This window comes from Oreochromis aureus, linkage group 22 (assembly GCF_013358895.1).
Source record: "Oreochromis aureus strain Israel breed Guangdong linkage group 22, ZZ_aureus, whole genome shotgun sequence".
Lineage (NCBI taxonomy): Eukaryota > Metazoa > Chordata > Actinopteri > Cichliformes > Cichlidae > Oreochromis > Oreochromis aureus.
In genome coordinates, this window is record NC_052962.1 from 37,335,846 (window position 1) to 37,353,951 (window position 18,106).

An 18,106-nucleotide genomic window follows, 5' to 3' on the forward strand; every position below is an offset into this window, starting at 1 on the left:
CACATGAAAGTAACACTGATAATTCAACAATAAAATCGCTTCATTTTCCAAAGTGATTCACGATCAGAAAGTGCGCAGATTTAACGTACATAATCCTTGGTTGGGTTTTTATTTTTTATTTCACACGTAAAACACATTTATAGTTTTATTCACCACTCCTGTTAGTTTTGGATGCGCTCGGCTCCAACCAATCAGACGCAACCGGGTGTAAGCAAAGGATGATGGGAGAACGTAGAGACCCGTTTATAAGAATAAGAAAAGGAGGCGGAATTGATTGATTCAAATGCAGGTATGTAAAAATACATATATTTAGAGTAATAGCTTGATGTGTGTTTCAAGGGTTTTTTTCACAAAAGCTTCAAACAAACAGGGTGACTGATCTCGGAAATGATTTAATGCATTTAAAAATGGCTACAGCTACCGTCAGCATGCTTGCTAGGTAGAGTACGGTAACGACTACACGTGGCTAGTGCAGCATTAGCCATTTAATCCAACGATGATCATTAAATCTATTATAAACATTTAAGGACTTGTGTGTTGTAAAAGAGCCTCACATGGTGTGTAAAGCAGTTTTTGCGCTAATAGTTCTGCTAGCTCTTTACAAACCTATGATGCTAACGTTAACCGGAGCGCCAAGCTTCAAGCTGCTGACGAACTCCCTCAAGACATGCAGGTAACCCTCTTTTTTTTTTTTTTGTAAATGTGATGTAGTGGAAACAAACGTTAAAGAGGGTACACACTTGTCTAATTTATTGTACGTAGTAAACGTTATATTATTTGATATATTTATTATAAATTTTATATATCTGTATATATGTTTCAGTAAGTAAATATTCTTCAATCTCTTTTTTCCCCCATTTTCCGCAGATCAGCATCAATGTCCACGTGAAGAACCTAGTTATGTTGCCAGTGTCAACCCAACAAAAGGCACTTTCACAATATATAAAAGAAGGTATTCCTTTTTTAAAGTTTACTTTTATATTTGTTGTTGTAGTTGAGTTAGGCAGGGCTTTTGTGCAGTCCTAAGAAACATACTGCCTAGAGTGTTTTTCACTTTGTGGAAGGGTTTCTTTATTTATTTTTTTTTCTGTTAGTGTATGGAACTGAGGTGCTTCGTCAGGAGCTGCTTCAGTTGTTGGAGGATGGAGAAGAGGACGCAGCCATGACTTGTGAGACGGCGTCTGAGTCAGCTACTACTCACTAGGAGATCAGAAACATGGTGTCCTTGCAAAAGTGGAAAGAGGCCAGGCCTTGTCTTATAGACAATATGTTAGCTACTCTGGATCCACTGTCACACCGTGTGTGTCAGTGTGGCAAACAAGTAGTTGTGAGGTGTCTGGACTGCCATCCTCTTCCATTCCTTTGTGCTGAGTGTGATATTGCAGTTCACACACGCTTTGTCCTGCACAACTGAGAGGCAGTAACAGGAGGGTTTTTGCAGCCTTCATCAGAGTTTCACAAGCCAATAGGTACGGTTTTTAATCCTATGCATTTCTTGCTATGTACTATGAGTGGGTGCTGTTATTGTATCATGTATTGTGTATCATTTAATTTCAAATTCTTTTTATATATATTGTGTGTTTTTAATGTTAGTTCGGCTGTTGCCTGTGCAAAGGCCAGACCATGTGTGTGACTGCCCAGCAGGTAACGTTGAGGTTTCACCCGGCGCAGTTGTGGCTCTTGTAACCATAAATGGTAAGTTGCCCTTTTGTCACACAGTACATACACAATAGATGTGTTTGCAGGTTTTAGTGCAAATTGTACATTGCTATCATCATTGTTTATTTATATAGCACATCAAAAACACACAAGGCTGACCAAAGTGCTGAACAATAGAAACATAATAGATACATCTGTAAGATGTTTTGAATTACCCTCGGCCCGCAGTATATGTGGGGACCTGTCAAAGGTCATTTGGATTTACCAGACCGCTTTGAAAACAACATGAAATCTTCACAACATGAAAAAAATGAATGCTTTGACCCATGACTGAATTTATCTTTATCCTTCCTAAAGGCTGTTATAACCTTGCACTGCCAGTGGTGAGCTGCACCAGCTGTGGCCTAATGTGGTCCCCCTCAGTTAAGGACATCCTGGGTAGTGGATATTGGCCTGGCACCTTAAATTTCTGCACCCTGTTTTCAATGGATTTCTTTCAGTCTTTCTATGACATTAAGAAGGCTGCACCAGGGATGTCACTTAAGGCATTTGTCAAAATGCTGGATGAAAGAACAGCCCATTTTGGAAGGGTGAGTTTCTAAATTTGTCACGTTTAAGGAAATTGTGCAAATCAATGTTTATGATGACTGTCCGTGAATATTCTGTTGTTTGTCCTCTACTCAAAAGACTGGCCGAATATCAGCTGATGCCTTCAGTAAAAGCTTTGTGGAGTGGAGTGCTGTTTGAGGTGGACAGGATGTGCAAGGAGCCATGCGTTAGCTGCCCTGCCTGCACTCCAGACGTGCTTGCCATCTCAGTTGATGGAAACTGTAAGCTTAATCGCTTTCAATGTGTACATAAATCAAATATGGCTTTGTAGAAAAAAAGTATTTTAATGTTTCTTTTCAAACAACTGTCACTGTGTCCGTTCAGCACTTCAGAGCAGGCGAACTTTGAAGGTGTCTTCATTGAAAAAGATGAGGAAGTTGCTGAGTTTATGAAATACATCCAGAGACACACAAATGATGTAAGAGACTCATATATATATTAGTGCTGTCAGCGTTAATCTTGTTAAAATGACGTTAATGCCATAACCATATACACATACGTGTGTGTGTGTGTTTGTGTGTGTGTGTGTGTGTTATAAATGCATATGGATGGGTGGATATTTATTTTATTTTTCTCTTGGTGTTGTTATAATACTATTTACTTTACTTTTTCTTAATGTATACTTAATTTTAGCATCCCAGGACATATTACGTTCCTTTGCTCCGATGTGGCCTGTAAATATTTCCCATATTTAACCAAGGTGGCTCAGCTGAGGAACCTCTTGTCAATGCATCCTTTTCTCTCCGTCATGCATGCAAAGGCTCTCATTTGGAAATGCGAGGTATACTGCAGCTTGTAGTTTTGGATTAGTTTGAGACATTTTGTTATAAGGTTGAATGAATTCAGCAGTCATGTATTGTGACCTCCTTTCTATAGATCAAATGGGGAGGTGCGTTTCAGGATGGGGCCAGTTCTACAGTTGGAAAAGAGGTGGGACAAGTAAACAGTTTCCTGTCTAGGGCGGCCATCGAAGTACATGTCTAAAGCAGGTATGTGTCTGTGTGTGAGATTCCGCTCAGTCTCCTGCTCATTAATTCTTATTTTTATACGAACTGAAATGCAGGGCGAACAGACATGCTGACCCTCCTGGCTTTGGGGTGGACCAAAAGGAAAGTGGAACAACTGGGCCGCAGTTTGAGCCAGAGATATCTCAAGGTGATTTTTTTTTTTTTCAACACCCATTTTAATGTGTGTGGTAATGGGGGAAAAACACCTGTACTCTAAAAACATCAATGTGAATGACATTTATTAATGTATTCTTAGATCATAAGGATCCTTAGAGAACAAGTGGAGAGCCTGAATGCGACCTAAAATGAGCTGGGTGTGGATGACGACACACTGCAGCAATGGGTGGCCGATGTGCAGAAATGGGCTGAAGGTGAGTCTCAATATAACGCACTCATGTATAACAATAGGACCCACCATGGCCTCATTAAAGAACTTCAGGTAGAGTTAATATCTTTCTGACAGTGTCAACAAACAAAGAAAAATAAGCCTTGTAAAAGTGGAATTTATGGCAGAGTTTTTGCGTTTCATCAAATTGGATTGAACCTGGGTTGAAATGATGTCGTACTAGTTGGTTTTATAAACCTGAACACCAACATACTTGTTATCTAATGATAATGCAGCACATGAAGGCTACAGATGTCTTATAATGAATATCATCAAGTCGGTGATTACAGAGTCCACTGTAGTTTGGTGACTGTTACTCATCCTGTATTCTGATTAATATTTCTCTCACTTAGAAACTGATCAAACTGATGGCAGCTTTGGAGCGTTGCAAGCACGACTAGAGGAGCTTGTCGTCATCATCAGAGTGCGAACACAAAGTCTTTACAGACAAAATGGTACGTCCCAGTTTCTTTGAAATGGACCGTTTGATACTTAGTTTGTACAGCTACTTTGTAAACAGAATAAAATCAGATCCAGGTTTGTTTAATCTGGATGTGATGCGTGTTCTAGCAAACAAATTGATGAGTGTAGATTAAAATGTAAATATATACATTATGTGAAGGAGTGAATTTTTTATGATTATTTACAGATAGCAACAAGAGGCGACACAGAATTCGCAAGGTCATCTTAGATGAGAAGAAACGCTTGGCGGCTGCTGTTGACGACTACAACAAGCTTGCTGAACCAACAAAGTAAATCGTATCCAGTGATGCCCTCATCCAGACCGACATTTGGCCCTGGCAGAGCACAAGTGAACGTAAGCTCTTGATTTATAAATATCCTTTTTAAACAAACTTCCAGTATCTGAGCAGTAGTTGAATGTTTGGTTCTTGAATCATAATATGCTACTATGTTTTTCCATCTGATGTTGTTAAACTGTAGCTGCTGCAGACCTCCAGACAAAGAGAAAGGTCTTTGAGAAGGTGATGGCTGTGAGGCGCCTGAGAGAGGAGGAGATGATCCTTTGCAGGGAGATGCGGCATCACTGGACAGTGTTGCGAATGCGATCTGTGGTGTTGGGGACAATCTCCTCAGACTGTAAGCACATCTTTTATTTATTAATTATTTGATGAATCGATTGAAAATAAGAGCAGATGCTAAAGTCTTACTGGATCTTTTACCTATATCTAGATTGCTAGCTAACACTGCCTTCTCCCTTTAAAAAAAAGTTTAATTACAGGATCCTAATTCCTTGTGTTTATGAGGTGAGGGTTTTTTTGTTTGTTTGTTTTTTTACTTTACTCATATTTATTTGTTTTGTTCTTTTTACAGCCTCCCTTGTTGGCATGTCGGAGGATGCACAGAAGGGACTCCATAGCCTGGTTTTAAAAAAACAAAGTGAACTGAAAGCTGAAATGCTCAAAATAAAGGACACGTACAAGAGAATCCTCAGCCACCAACCACTCCTGGAAATGGACTCGGAGGAGGAGGAAGACATTCCAGACGATGCCACTGAGAGTGATTTGAGCACTTCTGATGAAGACTGATTGTCTCATCATTGATGTTATGTTTGGTAAAATAAAAAGTTAATCACATCTCTGTTTAATGTGATTTTTCAACAGACATTTTACATTTTGAGAAGAAAAATGGAATTTCCTTGGTGCAGTTGTTTACCCATAATCATGCTTTCCCATGTAATTTAATGACTAGTGTACATGTTCAGATAGACTAACATAATTTAATTCATGGAATGCTTTCTGTGCTGCTCAAATTACCACAGAATTTAAAAGCACCAGGCAGCAAACTCACAAGGAAATTTTTGTTCAGTGTTTTGTCGAAGAAATCAACAAGTACAATTGAGATGTTTGCTGTAGTGGTGTGTTTGTTAAGAAGCATGCCAGCACACTGGTGAACTGACAGTCCCAGAATGCATCCGAGCCACTGACTCGCACAAGAGCAAATGAAATTGCTTATCTAGAAAGACAACCGTCATCAAAGAATAAGTAAAAGAATAGGAAACTAACGGTAAGGGAAGGTACTGTGCAGTAGGAAAGAAAGGCCAGAGCCGTGCAAAATGACCTCCAGCAGGCCACAAATGTGCACGTCTGCTCAAACGGTCAGAAACGGACTCCATGAGGGCCCGACGCCCACAGGTGAGGGTTGTGCTTGCAGCCCAACACCGTGCAGGATGTTTGGCATTTGCCAGAGAACACAAAGATTGGCAACTTTGCCTCTGGTGCCCTGTGCTCCTCACAGATGAAAGCAGGTTCACACTGAGCACTTGTGACAGAGTCTGGAGACGCCGTGGAGAACCTTCTGCTGCCTGCAACATCCTACAGCATGCCTGTTTGGCAGTGGGTCAGTGTGGGGTGGCATCTCTTTGGGGACCGCACAGCCCTCCATGTGTTCGGCAGAGGTAGCCTGACTGCCATTAGGTACTGAGATGAGATCTTCAGGCCCCGTGTGTAACCATATGCTGGTGCGGTTGGCCCCGGGTTCCTCCTAATGCAAGACAATGCTAGACCTCATGTGGCTGGAGTGTGTCAGCAGTTCCTGCAAGACGAAGGCATTGATGCTGTGGACTGGCCCACCCGTTCCCCAGACCTGAATGCAATTGAGGACATCTGGGACATCATGTCTCGCTCCATCCACCAACTGCAGCACAAAATGTCCAGGAGTCTGGGAGGAGATCCCTCAGGAGAGCATCTGCCACTTCATCAGGAGCATGCCCAGGTGTTGTAGGGAGGTCATACAGGCATGTGGAGGCCACACAGACTAGTGAGCCTCATTTTGATGTGTTTTAAGGACATTACATAAAACCAGATTAATGATTCTGTATTGCATTGATCAAGGAACCAACCCAATAGGAGCTAAAGGAATCCTCTTGACATTACTTCACTCAGTAAGTTTATATTATGTTTAATGTGCATTTTCTGCATCAGTTTAGAACATAACATGTTAGCGCTCCCTGGTCCTTTTTGGAGACAGATCCTGAGACAGCAGGCAGCTATGGAGAACTCGTATCAGCTGTGGTAATTAAGTAATGCTTTGATTTAATATTGATTTCATGACAACTATCCTCAGGCAAATATTCCTGGATACATATAATGACATAACTCCCATTTTGGAGTCATTGCCTTCTTTGATCTTATCAAATTATTGTCATAGATATGAAAATATTGATTAAAACAGAATAATCCATTCAAGCCTCCATCATCATCCAAGATCACTGTTATTATTCAGATTATTTTATCTCTATTTTCCTCTAGAATGTTTTGAAAATCAGCATTTGATAATAGACTTTTTAAAAGTTTATTTTGATCCTATTGTTTACGTGTGTAATTGCATTTTTATTGAAATAATGACATGAAAACCCTTAATCAAATTGTGTCTTTGGTATCTAATAATAATATTAACAATAATGTTACATATGCAATATGTACACAATAATAATGTGTAAACAAACAAGAAAGAATTTCAATTATTTTCGAATACCCTGTGTATAAAAACCACATATGACCACAACTCCAAATGTGCAATTGTCACTGCATCTAAACATGACATATTGCAAAAGGTAGAAACATATAATATACAATATGTTCTGAAGCTGGTACTGGTGCAGTTAACTTTGCTTTAGGCTCCCATACACAGTACTGCTTACCCTAATCACCTCATACAAGATGTTACTTACTTTACTTGAAACAAATTAGAGAGTGAAACAGAAACTGACACTGGCTGAAATGTATAGTAAATATTTTATTTTGAACTTTTATGCTGAACTACAAACTGAACTGTGCGATCGCACACAGGGATCTGGTTTACTGTGTGTAAAACTGCGCAGGTTCTCATGTGTCATCCCACACTTTGCCACTGTCAGGAGAAAAACATAACAAACAACAACGACAACCACACACAAAATAGGATAATTTAGGTTGTGACATATGATAATTTTTTAGGATGAAATACCTTCTATATTCATGTCATGCTTTATACACCTTCATTGTAATATAAATTAATCAAATCAAGTCAGAGAGTAATAATATATGGAGTAGATGTCAAACAGGACCACAGCAGCAGCCACGAGCCATCGGAACCTGCTGGATGAGAGAGCACAGAAACTCCAGGGAAGAAGTTTAGTTAGTAACATGCATGAACTGCATTACTGAGACATGTATGTTTACAGATGGTGAGGAGAGGGGAGAGTTTTTAGTAAAAGGAGATGTGACTGCATCTTCAACCAATACTGAGCCTGCACAACCCTGAAAGAGAGACAGACAGACAGAGAGAGAGAGAGAGAGAGAGAGAGAGAGAGAGAGAGAGGGGGGGACACTAACCCACAGCAGTCTGGTCCTATGACAGCATAACTAAAGGCTGACCTGAACCAGCCCTAACTATAAGCCCTATAAAGAAGTAAAGTCTTATGCCTACTCTTAAAAGTGTTGACCATGTCCACCTCCAAATCTCATAATGAACTTTGGAGGTGGACTGCTATCAAGCTCCTCAGCTAAAAGCTCCCAATTTACTTTAGTCCAAATACATGAATTCAAACTGAGGTGATAACTATTTATCAACAATATAAATGTCTGTTCTGGTCCAACAAAGTTGTTACTACATACCATATCGAGCAGGGCTTCCACTTGACTTTAACTTCTTTTTCCTGAAAAACATGATATAAACAAAGAGTTAATTTAGAAAGACATGCAAGTTGCATACAAAAAGGAGCTTATAAACATTTGTGTACTATTGAATGGCTCAATATATTATACAATTAGTTTACAAAAACATAAGAACCACTACAATGCTTGTACTGCCAGCATCGAGTGCATGTCAGCAAAGCAACACTGCTTACATTGTGGCTCACAAGCAAAACTAACTGAAGCAGATGTTACTGAATGGGAAGGAGCACCTCCACATCAATCACTCCTTCTGAGCATGATGTCAGGAGGACTTTAAAGAACGTAAACACCAGGAAGGCAGCATGACCAGGTTGTATCAGGTGGTATGTTTCTATTTAATGCCCTACTTGGAGCGAAATCCAGACTCAATGGCTGAATTAGCGTAGATTCATCAAATACAAAAGCTCATGGATAGTCAGTCAGGCACAGTTCAAGTCCGGGAAGTCCAAAGACGCAAACAAATCTGCACAACAGCAGGCTAAATTACTTACATTTACAACTCTCCTGTCTACTATCTCTTCATATTTGAAAATCTTCTGTGTACGGTGTTTTCGGCATTCTGAAAAATAACAAATGAAATATTTACATGAGGTCTGTAAGACTGGAGAAAACGCAAAAATTAAGAAAAAGAAATCTTAACAAACTTAACGAACCTGTCATGTATTTCGTACATTTACAATACCGTAACATCTAACCTTTCCTTGTCCTTTTTTTGTTTGGGACATCCGAGGTGTACGCCGTAGAAATTGAGGGAAATGTAGGAAGCGGAGATGGAGAGGAGGATGCAGGAGGAAGCAGAGACGAAGAGGAGGATGCAGGAGGAAGCAGAGATGGAGAGGAGGATGCAGGAGGAAGCAGAGATGAAGAAGAGGATGCAGGAAAAAGCAGAGATGGAGAGGAGGATGCAGGAGGAAGCAGAGATGAAGAGGAGGATGCAGGAGGAAGCAGAGATGAAGAGGAGGATGCAGGAGGCTGACAGAGGGAAGATGTTGGTTCAGGCTCTAAATGAAGAATAAATTCCTCGTTTAGAGCCTCTTGGTCTGGGACTGGTCCAGCATCGACACTGTCAGCAGAGGATGGTCCAGCTGCTGGTGTAGAACTTTTAGCAGGAGGTGAAGCTTGTAATTCTGCAAAATTTTAAATATTAAATATTCATTAAAATGGGTTGAAAAAATGTACAGTACACATAAACACATAATAAGTAGTGATTTGCATGTTTTCAGTTAGGTTTTTACTAAAGTTACAACTTGTAAATATTGGCATCAAATAAGTCATCTCACTCACTCTCACTGACCCAAATCATTCAGCACAAGTGCCCTCGGGGGTAGTGTGACATCTGTAGTGCTTTTCTACATTGTACATTAATAAATTAATGAGTGTGACTATAAATCCAGATAGCTAATGACTTTTGTTATACTAGAAAGTCTCGAAGAGAATTATCAGGTCTGGTTTTCGAGAAGATTTTTAAAATTACATTTTTATATATATGAGTGTGAAAGACCATACTATATACACACACACACACACATACAAAATTGTTTAGGTGGGTAACACCAGAGGTTCAGTATGGCTAGCTTTGGTGATGTGAACGCCACATGGGGAGGTAATACGGCATATATAACACTATTTTCATGTTAGCAACAGGACATGTAGGGCAGCTGTCACCTCACAGCAAGAAGGTTACTGGTCTGAACCTTGGCTGAATAATAGAATAGAATAGAACAAAATAGAGTAGAGTAGAGTAGAATAGAATAGAATAGCTGGTGACTGTTAACTATCCTCATCTTCACCATCTTGTTTGTCTCTATATCTCGTGGTGAACTGCCTACTTATGTAAGGTGTACAATGAGTATCACCCAAAGACAGCTAGGATAGGCTACCTGATAAGGACACAGATAATGGACAAAGCATATCTTACTTCTCAGAAGGTGTTCATAAAGTTTCCTCATCTTCATGAGGATGTCACGTGCAGCACCATCCGCTGGCTCTATGTCATCACGTCCCCTACTATACGGCCCTTTCGGTCAAACTGTCCAAGAAACAGAATTGGCTGGAAGCCCAGGGCATGTAGTTTTGAAACCTGCAAGAACAACAAAGAAAAACATATGCAGCCAGTCTTTCATGTAAGCAAACTGATTTATAACAAACCTTTAAGTTTCACATCTTTGGTGTTTTATTGTTGTAAATAGTTAAAAAGTAATTATGGTAACCAAACCTGTAAATTAATGATAAAATCCATCTTGAAATGTTTTGTCTCTCTGTTAATAGCCGATTAAATTAGAAATCAGAAGTAGCTTAAATAAAAATAGTTTTTTCTAGTTTGATGTCTTTAGTGTGATGATGTTATTCTGATGTGAAAAACTTTTTTATTTATGCTCTTTTATAAATAAATATTTTATGTGTATATACATGTCTTGTTAGTTTCTTACTTCATGATATACAAGAAAACATTGACAACTGTGACTAATAAAGAACCACTTATTAGATCTGACCTTACTGATAACTGGGCTGAATTAACCACCCTGCTCGCATTTCTGTTTTTTTTTTATTTTAACAGAGGCAGCCCAGTTGCTGCTCTTGTTTTTCTTTCAATCCCTCCTTTACGTTCAGGCTGCCCAGGCATCCACTGCATGTCTTCCTGTTGCAGGTGTTTGGAGCCTGACAGGAAGGGCATGGTTTGGTTTTTTGGCTTTGTAATTTCTGCAAATGAAAATGGAACATGTAGGGATTATTTCAGGTCTGTTTTGGTGAAATGGTTACAAAAATAATTTGTGACCAAAGAAATAACTTGTATTACGAGGCAGTATTACACCATATTTAGAAAAAAAAATCAATTACGAGATTAAAGTCGTTAATATTGAGTTAATTACGAGAATAGGGTTAAAAAAATTAATTAATTAGAGAAAAGATACATTGCTAAAATAGAGCAGTACTAACATTAGCTGGGTGGCCAAGCAAGTGTCTTACACATGAGAATACGTCGCAAAAAAAATTAAATAAACTTTTGCAGAAGTAGTTCTCTTGGTACACAGACTGCTCTGTGAAAACATTTCAAGTTTAATATCAGCTGATTAATATTTCAGTAACATGCAAATTACCCACAGTTTATCACAACTTACCTAGCTAAGTCGAAAAATTCGCTGCAGGACCGTGAGTTGAAAGATCCATTTACTACGACTCCCAAGATGCATTGCAGTAAAAACCATCCAATCGCCTTGCTTAAGATCTGTTGACGTGTCGCTAAAGGCACGCTGTAGATAAATATTGCAAAAAATAAAATAAAATAAAAAAAATAACATTTGCAATTTGTAATTACATAATTAAACACTGGGCCAGTTTATTTTCGTATTATCGCTGGTTATTATTTTAGAGTAAATAATGGAATAACGGGTAGCACCAAGCTGTTGATTATCTTCATTTCCATAGCAACGGTGCTTGAGGCTTATGGGTAGTGTGCAGTTACTGGATTAGTGCGCCGTTAGCGTAAATTGGTCTGATTGGTTGGAGCCGAGCGCATCCAAAACTAACAGGAGTGGTGAATAAAACTATAAATGTGTTTTACGTGTGAAATAAAAATAATAAACCCAACCAAGGATTATGTACGTTAAATCTGCGCACTTTCAGATCGTGAATCACTTTGGAAAATGAAGCGATTTTATTGTTGAATTATCAGTGTTACTTTCATGTATTTTTGTTGAGAAATGTTAACGATGTCATTAAAAGAAAGCATTAAATTAGGGAGAAAAACCCGTTAGTGGAGAGGGTCCCCGGTTTTCCAGTTAGATTGTACTTCAAGGCATCACGTTTCGCCGTGACGGGGTTATTATTGGAGTAAATGGATGGCTGGAGCCTCTGCTCGAAGCGTCTCTGATCGCCGAGAGCGGGTTCATATTGGAATGAATTGACAACCCACAGCGTCGCATAAAAATGTGGAAGGGTACCTTCAGCGTCAGCATGAGAAGTTAAGGGACGTGACAAATCGTCAGTATTTTACGCGTCGGGAGTGAGAACGGGTTGAACAAGACAGGACCTAACATATAATAAAGTGTTCCAACAGTGTGCCCTGGAAAGTAGTGTACTAGTCTACTTGAGGTAGTCCCAGGTTGTGGTTGGTAAGGGTTTTTGTTTTAATGCAGCATAAGACTGTAGCAGCAGTAATAGTAATATAAATAATATAAATATTGCTAAGAAAAATGCTAAAAATATATAGCAGCAGGTGTGTGCAATTGCAATGCAGAGGTAGTTGTTTCCAGTCAGGAATGTTCAGCTCAGGAGGCTGAACAGACAGTGCGCGGGGTGGGTTGCACCGTTGACAATTGTGATGGCTTTGCGGGTGAGGCGGGTGGTGTAGATGTCTTGCAGGGAGGGGAGTGGTACACCAACTATCCTCTCAGCTGTTCTCACAATGCGTTGTAGAGCTTTCCTGTTATAGTCAGTGCAGCTACCGCCCCACACAGTGATGCAGCTGGAAAGGATGCTTTCAATGGTTCCTCTGTAGAATGTGGTCAGGATGGGTGGTGGAGCACTTGCCCGCTTGAGAGGCGCTGTTGTGCTTTCTTGGCCAGTGATGCTGTGTTGGTGGCCAGGAGAGGTCCTCACTGATGTGCACCCCCAGGAACTTGGTGCTGCTCACCCTCTCCACCACAGCGCCGTCGATGGTCAATGGGGGTGACAGGTGTGGCCTCTCTGAAGTTGACAATAACCTCCTTGGTCTTGCTAACATTTAGCAGGAGGTTGTTGTCTCTGCACCACGTGGTCAGGAGCTCAACCTCTTTCCTGTAGTGGGTCTCATCGCCCTTGGTGATGAGCCCCACCAGCGTTGTGTCGTCCGCAAACTTCACAAGGTGGTTGGAGCTGTAGGTTGGTGTGCAGTCATGTGTCAGCAGGGTGAAGAGCAGAGGACTGAGCACACAGCCTTTTGGAGCCCCCGTGCTCAGGGTGATGCTGTTTGAGACCTTGTTGCCCACACGCACCACTTGAGGCCTCTGGCTGAGGAAATCCAGCAGCCAGTTGCAGAGGGAGGTGCTGAGGCCCAGTCCGTCCAGTTTACAGATGAGTTGTTGTGGTATTATGGTGTTGAATGCTGAGCTGAAGTCTATGAACAGCATTCTCACATATGAGTCTTTCTTGTCCAGATGAGTTAGGGCTGGGTGGAGGGCAGAGCAGATTGCATCCTCTGTGGATCGTTTCGCTCTGTATGCAAACTGGTATGGGTCCAGGGTGGGAGGTAGGGTGGATTTGATGTGTGACATGACTAGTCGTTCAAAGCACTTCATAATAATGGGTGTCAGTGCCACGGGGCGGTAGTCATTGAAACAGGCTGGGGATGGTTTCTTTGGCACAGGTATGATGGTGGCAGTCTTGAAGCATGATGGGACAGTGGCTTGCCTCAGGGAGATGTTAAAGATGTCTGTGAAGACATCCTTCAGCTCCTCTGCATGAGTCTTTCAGCACACTACCAGGGATGTTATCTGGACCCGCTGCTTTCCGGGCGTTGATGGTGATGAGTGTCCTCTTCACGCTGGCAGCAGACAGGCACAGAGGCTGGTCGTGTGGAGGTGGTGGTGTTTTCTGTGGGCGTGTGTTGTTCTGTGCTTCAAATCGTGCAAAGAAGCTGTTCAGGTTGTTGAGCAGAGTGGTGTCGCTCTCACAGCTACGCGCTGCAGGCTTGTAGTCTGTGATAGCCTGGATGCCTTGCCATAGGCTTCGTGCGTCCTTGCTATCATTGAAGTGTGAGGTTATCTTGTGTGTGTAGTCCTGTTTCGCTGTCCTGATGCCACGGGACAGGTTGGCTCTCGCTGTTCTCAGGCCTATTTCATTCCCAGCTCTGACGGCCTTGTCTCTGGCCTTCAGCAACCTGTGGACATCTCCTGTTAGCCATGGCTTCCGGTTGGCTCGAGTTGTCATACTTTTCATTTGTGTAACATCATCAATGCATTTGGTGATGTATGAGCTCACCGTGTCTGTGTATCGTTCCCAGGACCAGTTTGTAGTGGATTTGTGGAGGTTTTTTGTTATTTTTGAGTCCTTTGACGAGTATTGTAGGTGTTTGTAGAGGTGTATGTGTATATCAGTCCTTTGGTGGTAGTGAGTTGATGGCTCGGACTGCTTGGGGGAAGAAGCACTTGAAGTGTCTGGTCGTTACAGTTTTAATGCTGCAAAACTGTCTGCAAGATGGAAGGAGTGAGAACAGTGCATGTGAGGGGTGGAAAGTGTCCTTCACTATGCTGTTCGCACGTCAGATGACGTGTCTGTCATAGAGTTGGGATATGGATGTGAGAGGGCCTTCAATGATCCTCCCTGCTGTCCTCACTATCCGCTGCAAAGACGTCTTTTCAGCTAGGGTGCAGTTCCCGTACCAGATACTGATGTAGCAGCAGAGGACGCTCTCAATGGTTCCCCGGTAAAATTATGTGAGGATAGGAGGAGGAACACTGGCCTTCTTCAGTTTCCTAAGAAAGTGGACGTTGTTGGGCTTTCTTCATGATGGTGGTGGTATTCAGGTTCCAGGAGAGGTCAGCTGATATGTGCACACCCAGGAACTTCACACTGTTGACCATCTCAACAGCAGATCCGTTGATGTGCAGTGGGGTGTGGGCCATTGAGGTCTTCCTGAAGTTAACAACCATCTCTTTAGTCTTCTGAACATTTAGAGACAGGTTGTTATTCTGACACCAGTCCACCAGGTGTTCTACCTCCTCTCTGTATTTAGACTCATCGTTGTTGGTGATGGTTGGTTAACATAAGACTGTGAATGTAATGGATCTAAAACTGTTTAAATCTTCAGAACACTCTACAGCCTGATAACATAGAAACTTTAAAAACAGCAGCAGAAAGTTTCAGTAGTGTAGACTAGTTTGTTCTTTTAATTTAAAATTAGAGTCCATATTATATCAACAGCTACATTCACCCTGGGGAGAAACTAGTGAGGGAGACCATAAGGACCATGCTGGGTTTCCTGGATCCAGAGGTTTGGAGAAACCTCTTCCCTTTCTTTCATCACAGCTGTCCTGTGCCAGACGTTCTGTTGACCCAATGAGAGAGGCATGATTTAAGAAACACCAGGAAGACTGAAGGAAGCTCATGGCATTGATCAAGCAGGACTCATAACCTTCATCAGCGGCTCCCTCACAGGGAAATTTTCAGAGCTCCACCATAGGCCCACCTCAGAATGTGAATAAACAAAGCATTTAATGAAGACTGTGATGAAGACCTTTGCTTTGTGTAATGTTATAAATACTCGGATACTCCCCAGAGGCTCCAGACATTTACATAAAGAAATTATATTTAGTCCTGTAGAAAGTTATATATTTAAAAATATATTACCCTCTCTGTTTACTCTGGTATGAATAACTCTGAATCACTTTATGATAAATAACACTATCTGCAAAAAAGTGAAAGAATTCCAGATCACAAGTTTGTAGTTTGACATACAAGTGACAACCTTTGACCTTCATCGGGTTTTATTTAATTGTGTCAGAGAAAATCAAATGTGCTCTTCATGCAGCTGAGTACATCAAGTGTTTAAAACAGAAGCTGTGCAGGTCTGTTCTGTCCGCTCTTTGTATATTAGGCAATTAATATTAGGGTGTTTTGTGACATTATTTTGTACCTTCTTTGAAGTGCAGTAGTTATAAGTCGAAGCTAATGATACAAGTGTCGCTCACCCACTACTTGCTTATTTTTCGTTGTATTAATATCAGATTGTATATTTACAGGATACTTATTTTGTTACTTATTTTTGATACTTTTTTGTGTTACTGCCTAACTATACTTACCTGCTGATTATATGACAATCCATTAAGAGTTTTTTTAATGTGTTTCTTCTGGTTACACTCCAGTTCATTGATGTCAGTTCAACGTGATAGCTATGTACGAAGTCATTAAAGAAGCAAATTAGGGCTGCCACGATTAGTCGACTAGTCACAATTACGTCGACGATCGTCGACGACTGATTTAATAGTGGACGCGTCGTTTGAAGTTTTGTAAGATCACAAACGACGCAGGAATAAGTAGTAGGATTTAAAAGTGTTATAACGGACTGAAACAGAAGATGGCAGCACTGCATGTACAAGGATGCCAGCTGCCGTTAAACCCCGAAGAAGAAGAAGTAGCTCTGTCCCAGAATTCATAGCACAGTCCAGCTCAGTTTCCAACAATGGCGGCAGCTAGTTAGTTTTAATATTACTCTTATTATTCTTTCTGGGTCACTATCAAAATGTTATGTCTACATTTAAGTGAAATAAAAACTGGAAAAAAATCAAACAATAATGTAAAGAAGAAGAACGGTCAAGTATTGATTGAAATTGCGATGAGTTTATGTGAACTTTAAAAATTAATTTATATATACATGAAGAGCATTATGTGTCACTTAATATATGTACTATTTCTTTGTTTCCAGTTAATATTAATGCAAGTCACAAACTATTTGTGATTTTAAACTTGTTTTGTAAATGTTGCCACATCTGCTTCTTTTATTTCCAGTGTAGTTTGAACATATTTCAGGTCAAACTGTGTGATGATTTTCTCTGTGCTGATATGCATGAGAGCTTTCTTAAAGGGAAGTGAAACAATGTGTGAGTTAATGACTGGTGGAGCAGAAAAAACACCTGACAGAAACTTCTTAACGGAGAAAATCAGCTCTTACAGTAAAGGTGTCCGACTGTCTGTGGTTTGATTGACAGCTGTGTGCTCCCTGTGCTCTAAGCTGATTGGTGTCTCCTAGGTGATACCCGTCCCGTCCTGACAGTGTCGCCCCCCTCCAGTGAGGAGCTACAGCAGGGGACTGCAACAATCACATGTCTGGCCAACAAGGGCTTCCCCTCAGACTGGAGTCTGTCCTGGAAGGTGGATGGCAGTGGCAGCATCAGCTGGGAGGAGAGCAGGAGCCCCGTGGTGCTGCAGAATGACGGCCTCTACAGCTGGAGCAGCACCCTGAGGCTCCCTGCAGACCGCTGGATGAAGGTGGGCTCTGTGACCTGTGAGGCCACCCAGGGCTGCCAGACTATGGTCTCAGAGCCACTGAGGAGAGTCCAGTGTTCCCAGTCCTGACCTGACTCAACCTGATACTGGTTTAATGCTCTCATTCTCAACTCTGTAACTGTCTCTCCATCTTTCTTTTTTAAGAACAAATAAAGACTAAAACTGCTATTTTCTTTCTCATAATGACAACATTCATGTTTTAGGTAATAAAGATGTTTTGCAAAGTGAATTTTGGTTGAATCAGACATTTTATTTTATTCAATACAATAAAATGTCTATAGAAACCTTCATGAATTAGGAATATATTTTTGTTTCTCATTTATGTGAAGTTAGACCAACTCTGCACTCCAACATGATGTCTTTATTTTACACTGGTAAAATAAAACACAGGCTGAAAGAACCATTAAGGAGATCTGCATTTTGCAAAAGCTGAAAAAGGAGTTTTAAAATTGTACAGGTAATTTTTATGTTTGTTCAAAGTTACATGAATCTGTGTGTTAGGTTGTTGTTGGTGTTGCTCACCTGTACCAGACAGACTGGTAAATGAAGCAATGCTGGGGCCTGGTTACCACGGAAACAGTCTCACCAGACTACAAAGCAAGTCTAAAGAAGAAAGAGTCTTTAGTGTCTCTTATGAGCTGTTTGTTCTGAGGAGAACTCACAGACAGGAGAGTCAATGAATACAAGGAGTGATTAGAAAGAATCTGAAGTACAAAGTTTTAATTTCATTGACGAACAAGGAGAAGATTAAATGAATGATGACATGAACAAATATTCAAAAAATGAAA

General features: G+C 40.8%; 2 long non-coding RNA genes and 1 gene segment (V, D, J or C); 2 read left to right on the forward strand and 1 right to left on the reverse strand.

Moving 5' to 3' along the window:
* Window positions 1-234: 234 nt before the first annotated feature.
* On the forward strand, window positions 235-5,047 carry LOC120435804. 4 transcript variants are annotated; one of them, XR_005609920.1, is made up of 15 exons: window positions 235-289; window positions 868-952; window positions 1,095-1,469; window positions 1,594-1,695; window positions 2,017-2,249; window positions 2,347-2,489; window positions 2,593-2,686; window positions 2,902-3,049; window positions 3,145-3,257; window positions 3,332-3,423; window positions 3,532-3,646; window positions 4,014-4,115; window positions 4,310-4,477; window positions 4,603-4,758; window positions 4,993-5,047. It is a non-coding gene; the product is annotated as an uncharacterized LOC120435804 (long non-coding RNA). The 4 variants fall into 4 exon arrangements; XR_005609922.1 differs by lacking the exon at window positions 235-289 and adding an exon at window positions 397-673; XR_005609921.1 differs by lacking the exon at window positions 4,014-4,115.
* Window positions 5,048-8,069: 3,022 nt separating this feature from the next.
* On the reverse strand, window positions 8,070-9,098 carry LOC120435808. The gene is made up of 3 exons (XR_005609928.1): window positions 9,032-9,098; window positions 8,828-8,895; window positions 8,070-8,317 (listed from the first exon to the last, which is right to left on the reverse strand). It is a non-coding gene; the product is annotated as an uncharacterized LOC120435808 (long non-coding RNA).
* Window positions 9,099-14,280: 5,182 nt separating this feature from the next.
* LOC116321461 lies at window positions 14,281-17,473 on the forward strand. The segment is given in 2 exon segments: window positions 14,281-14,377; window positions 17,062-17,473. Coding segments are annotated over 2 exon segments (423 nt in total).
* Window positions 17,474-18,106: the final 633 nt, after the last annotated feature.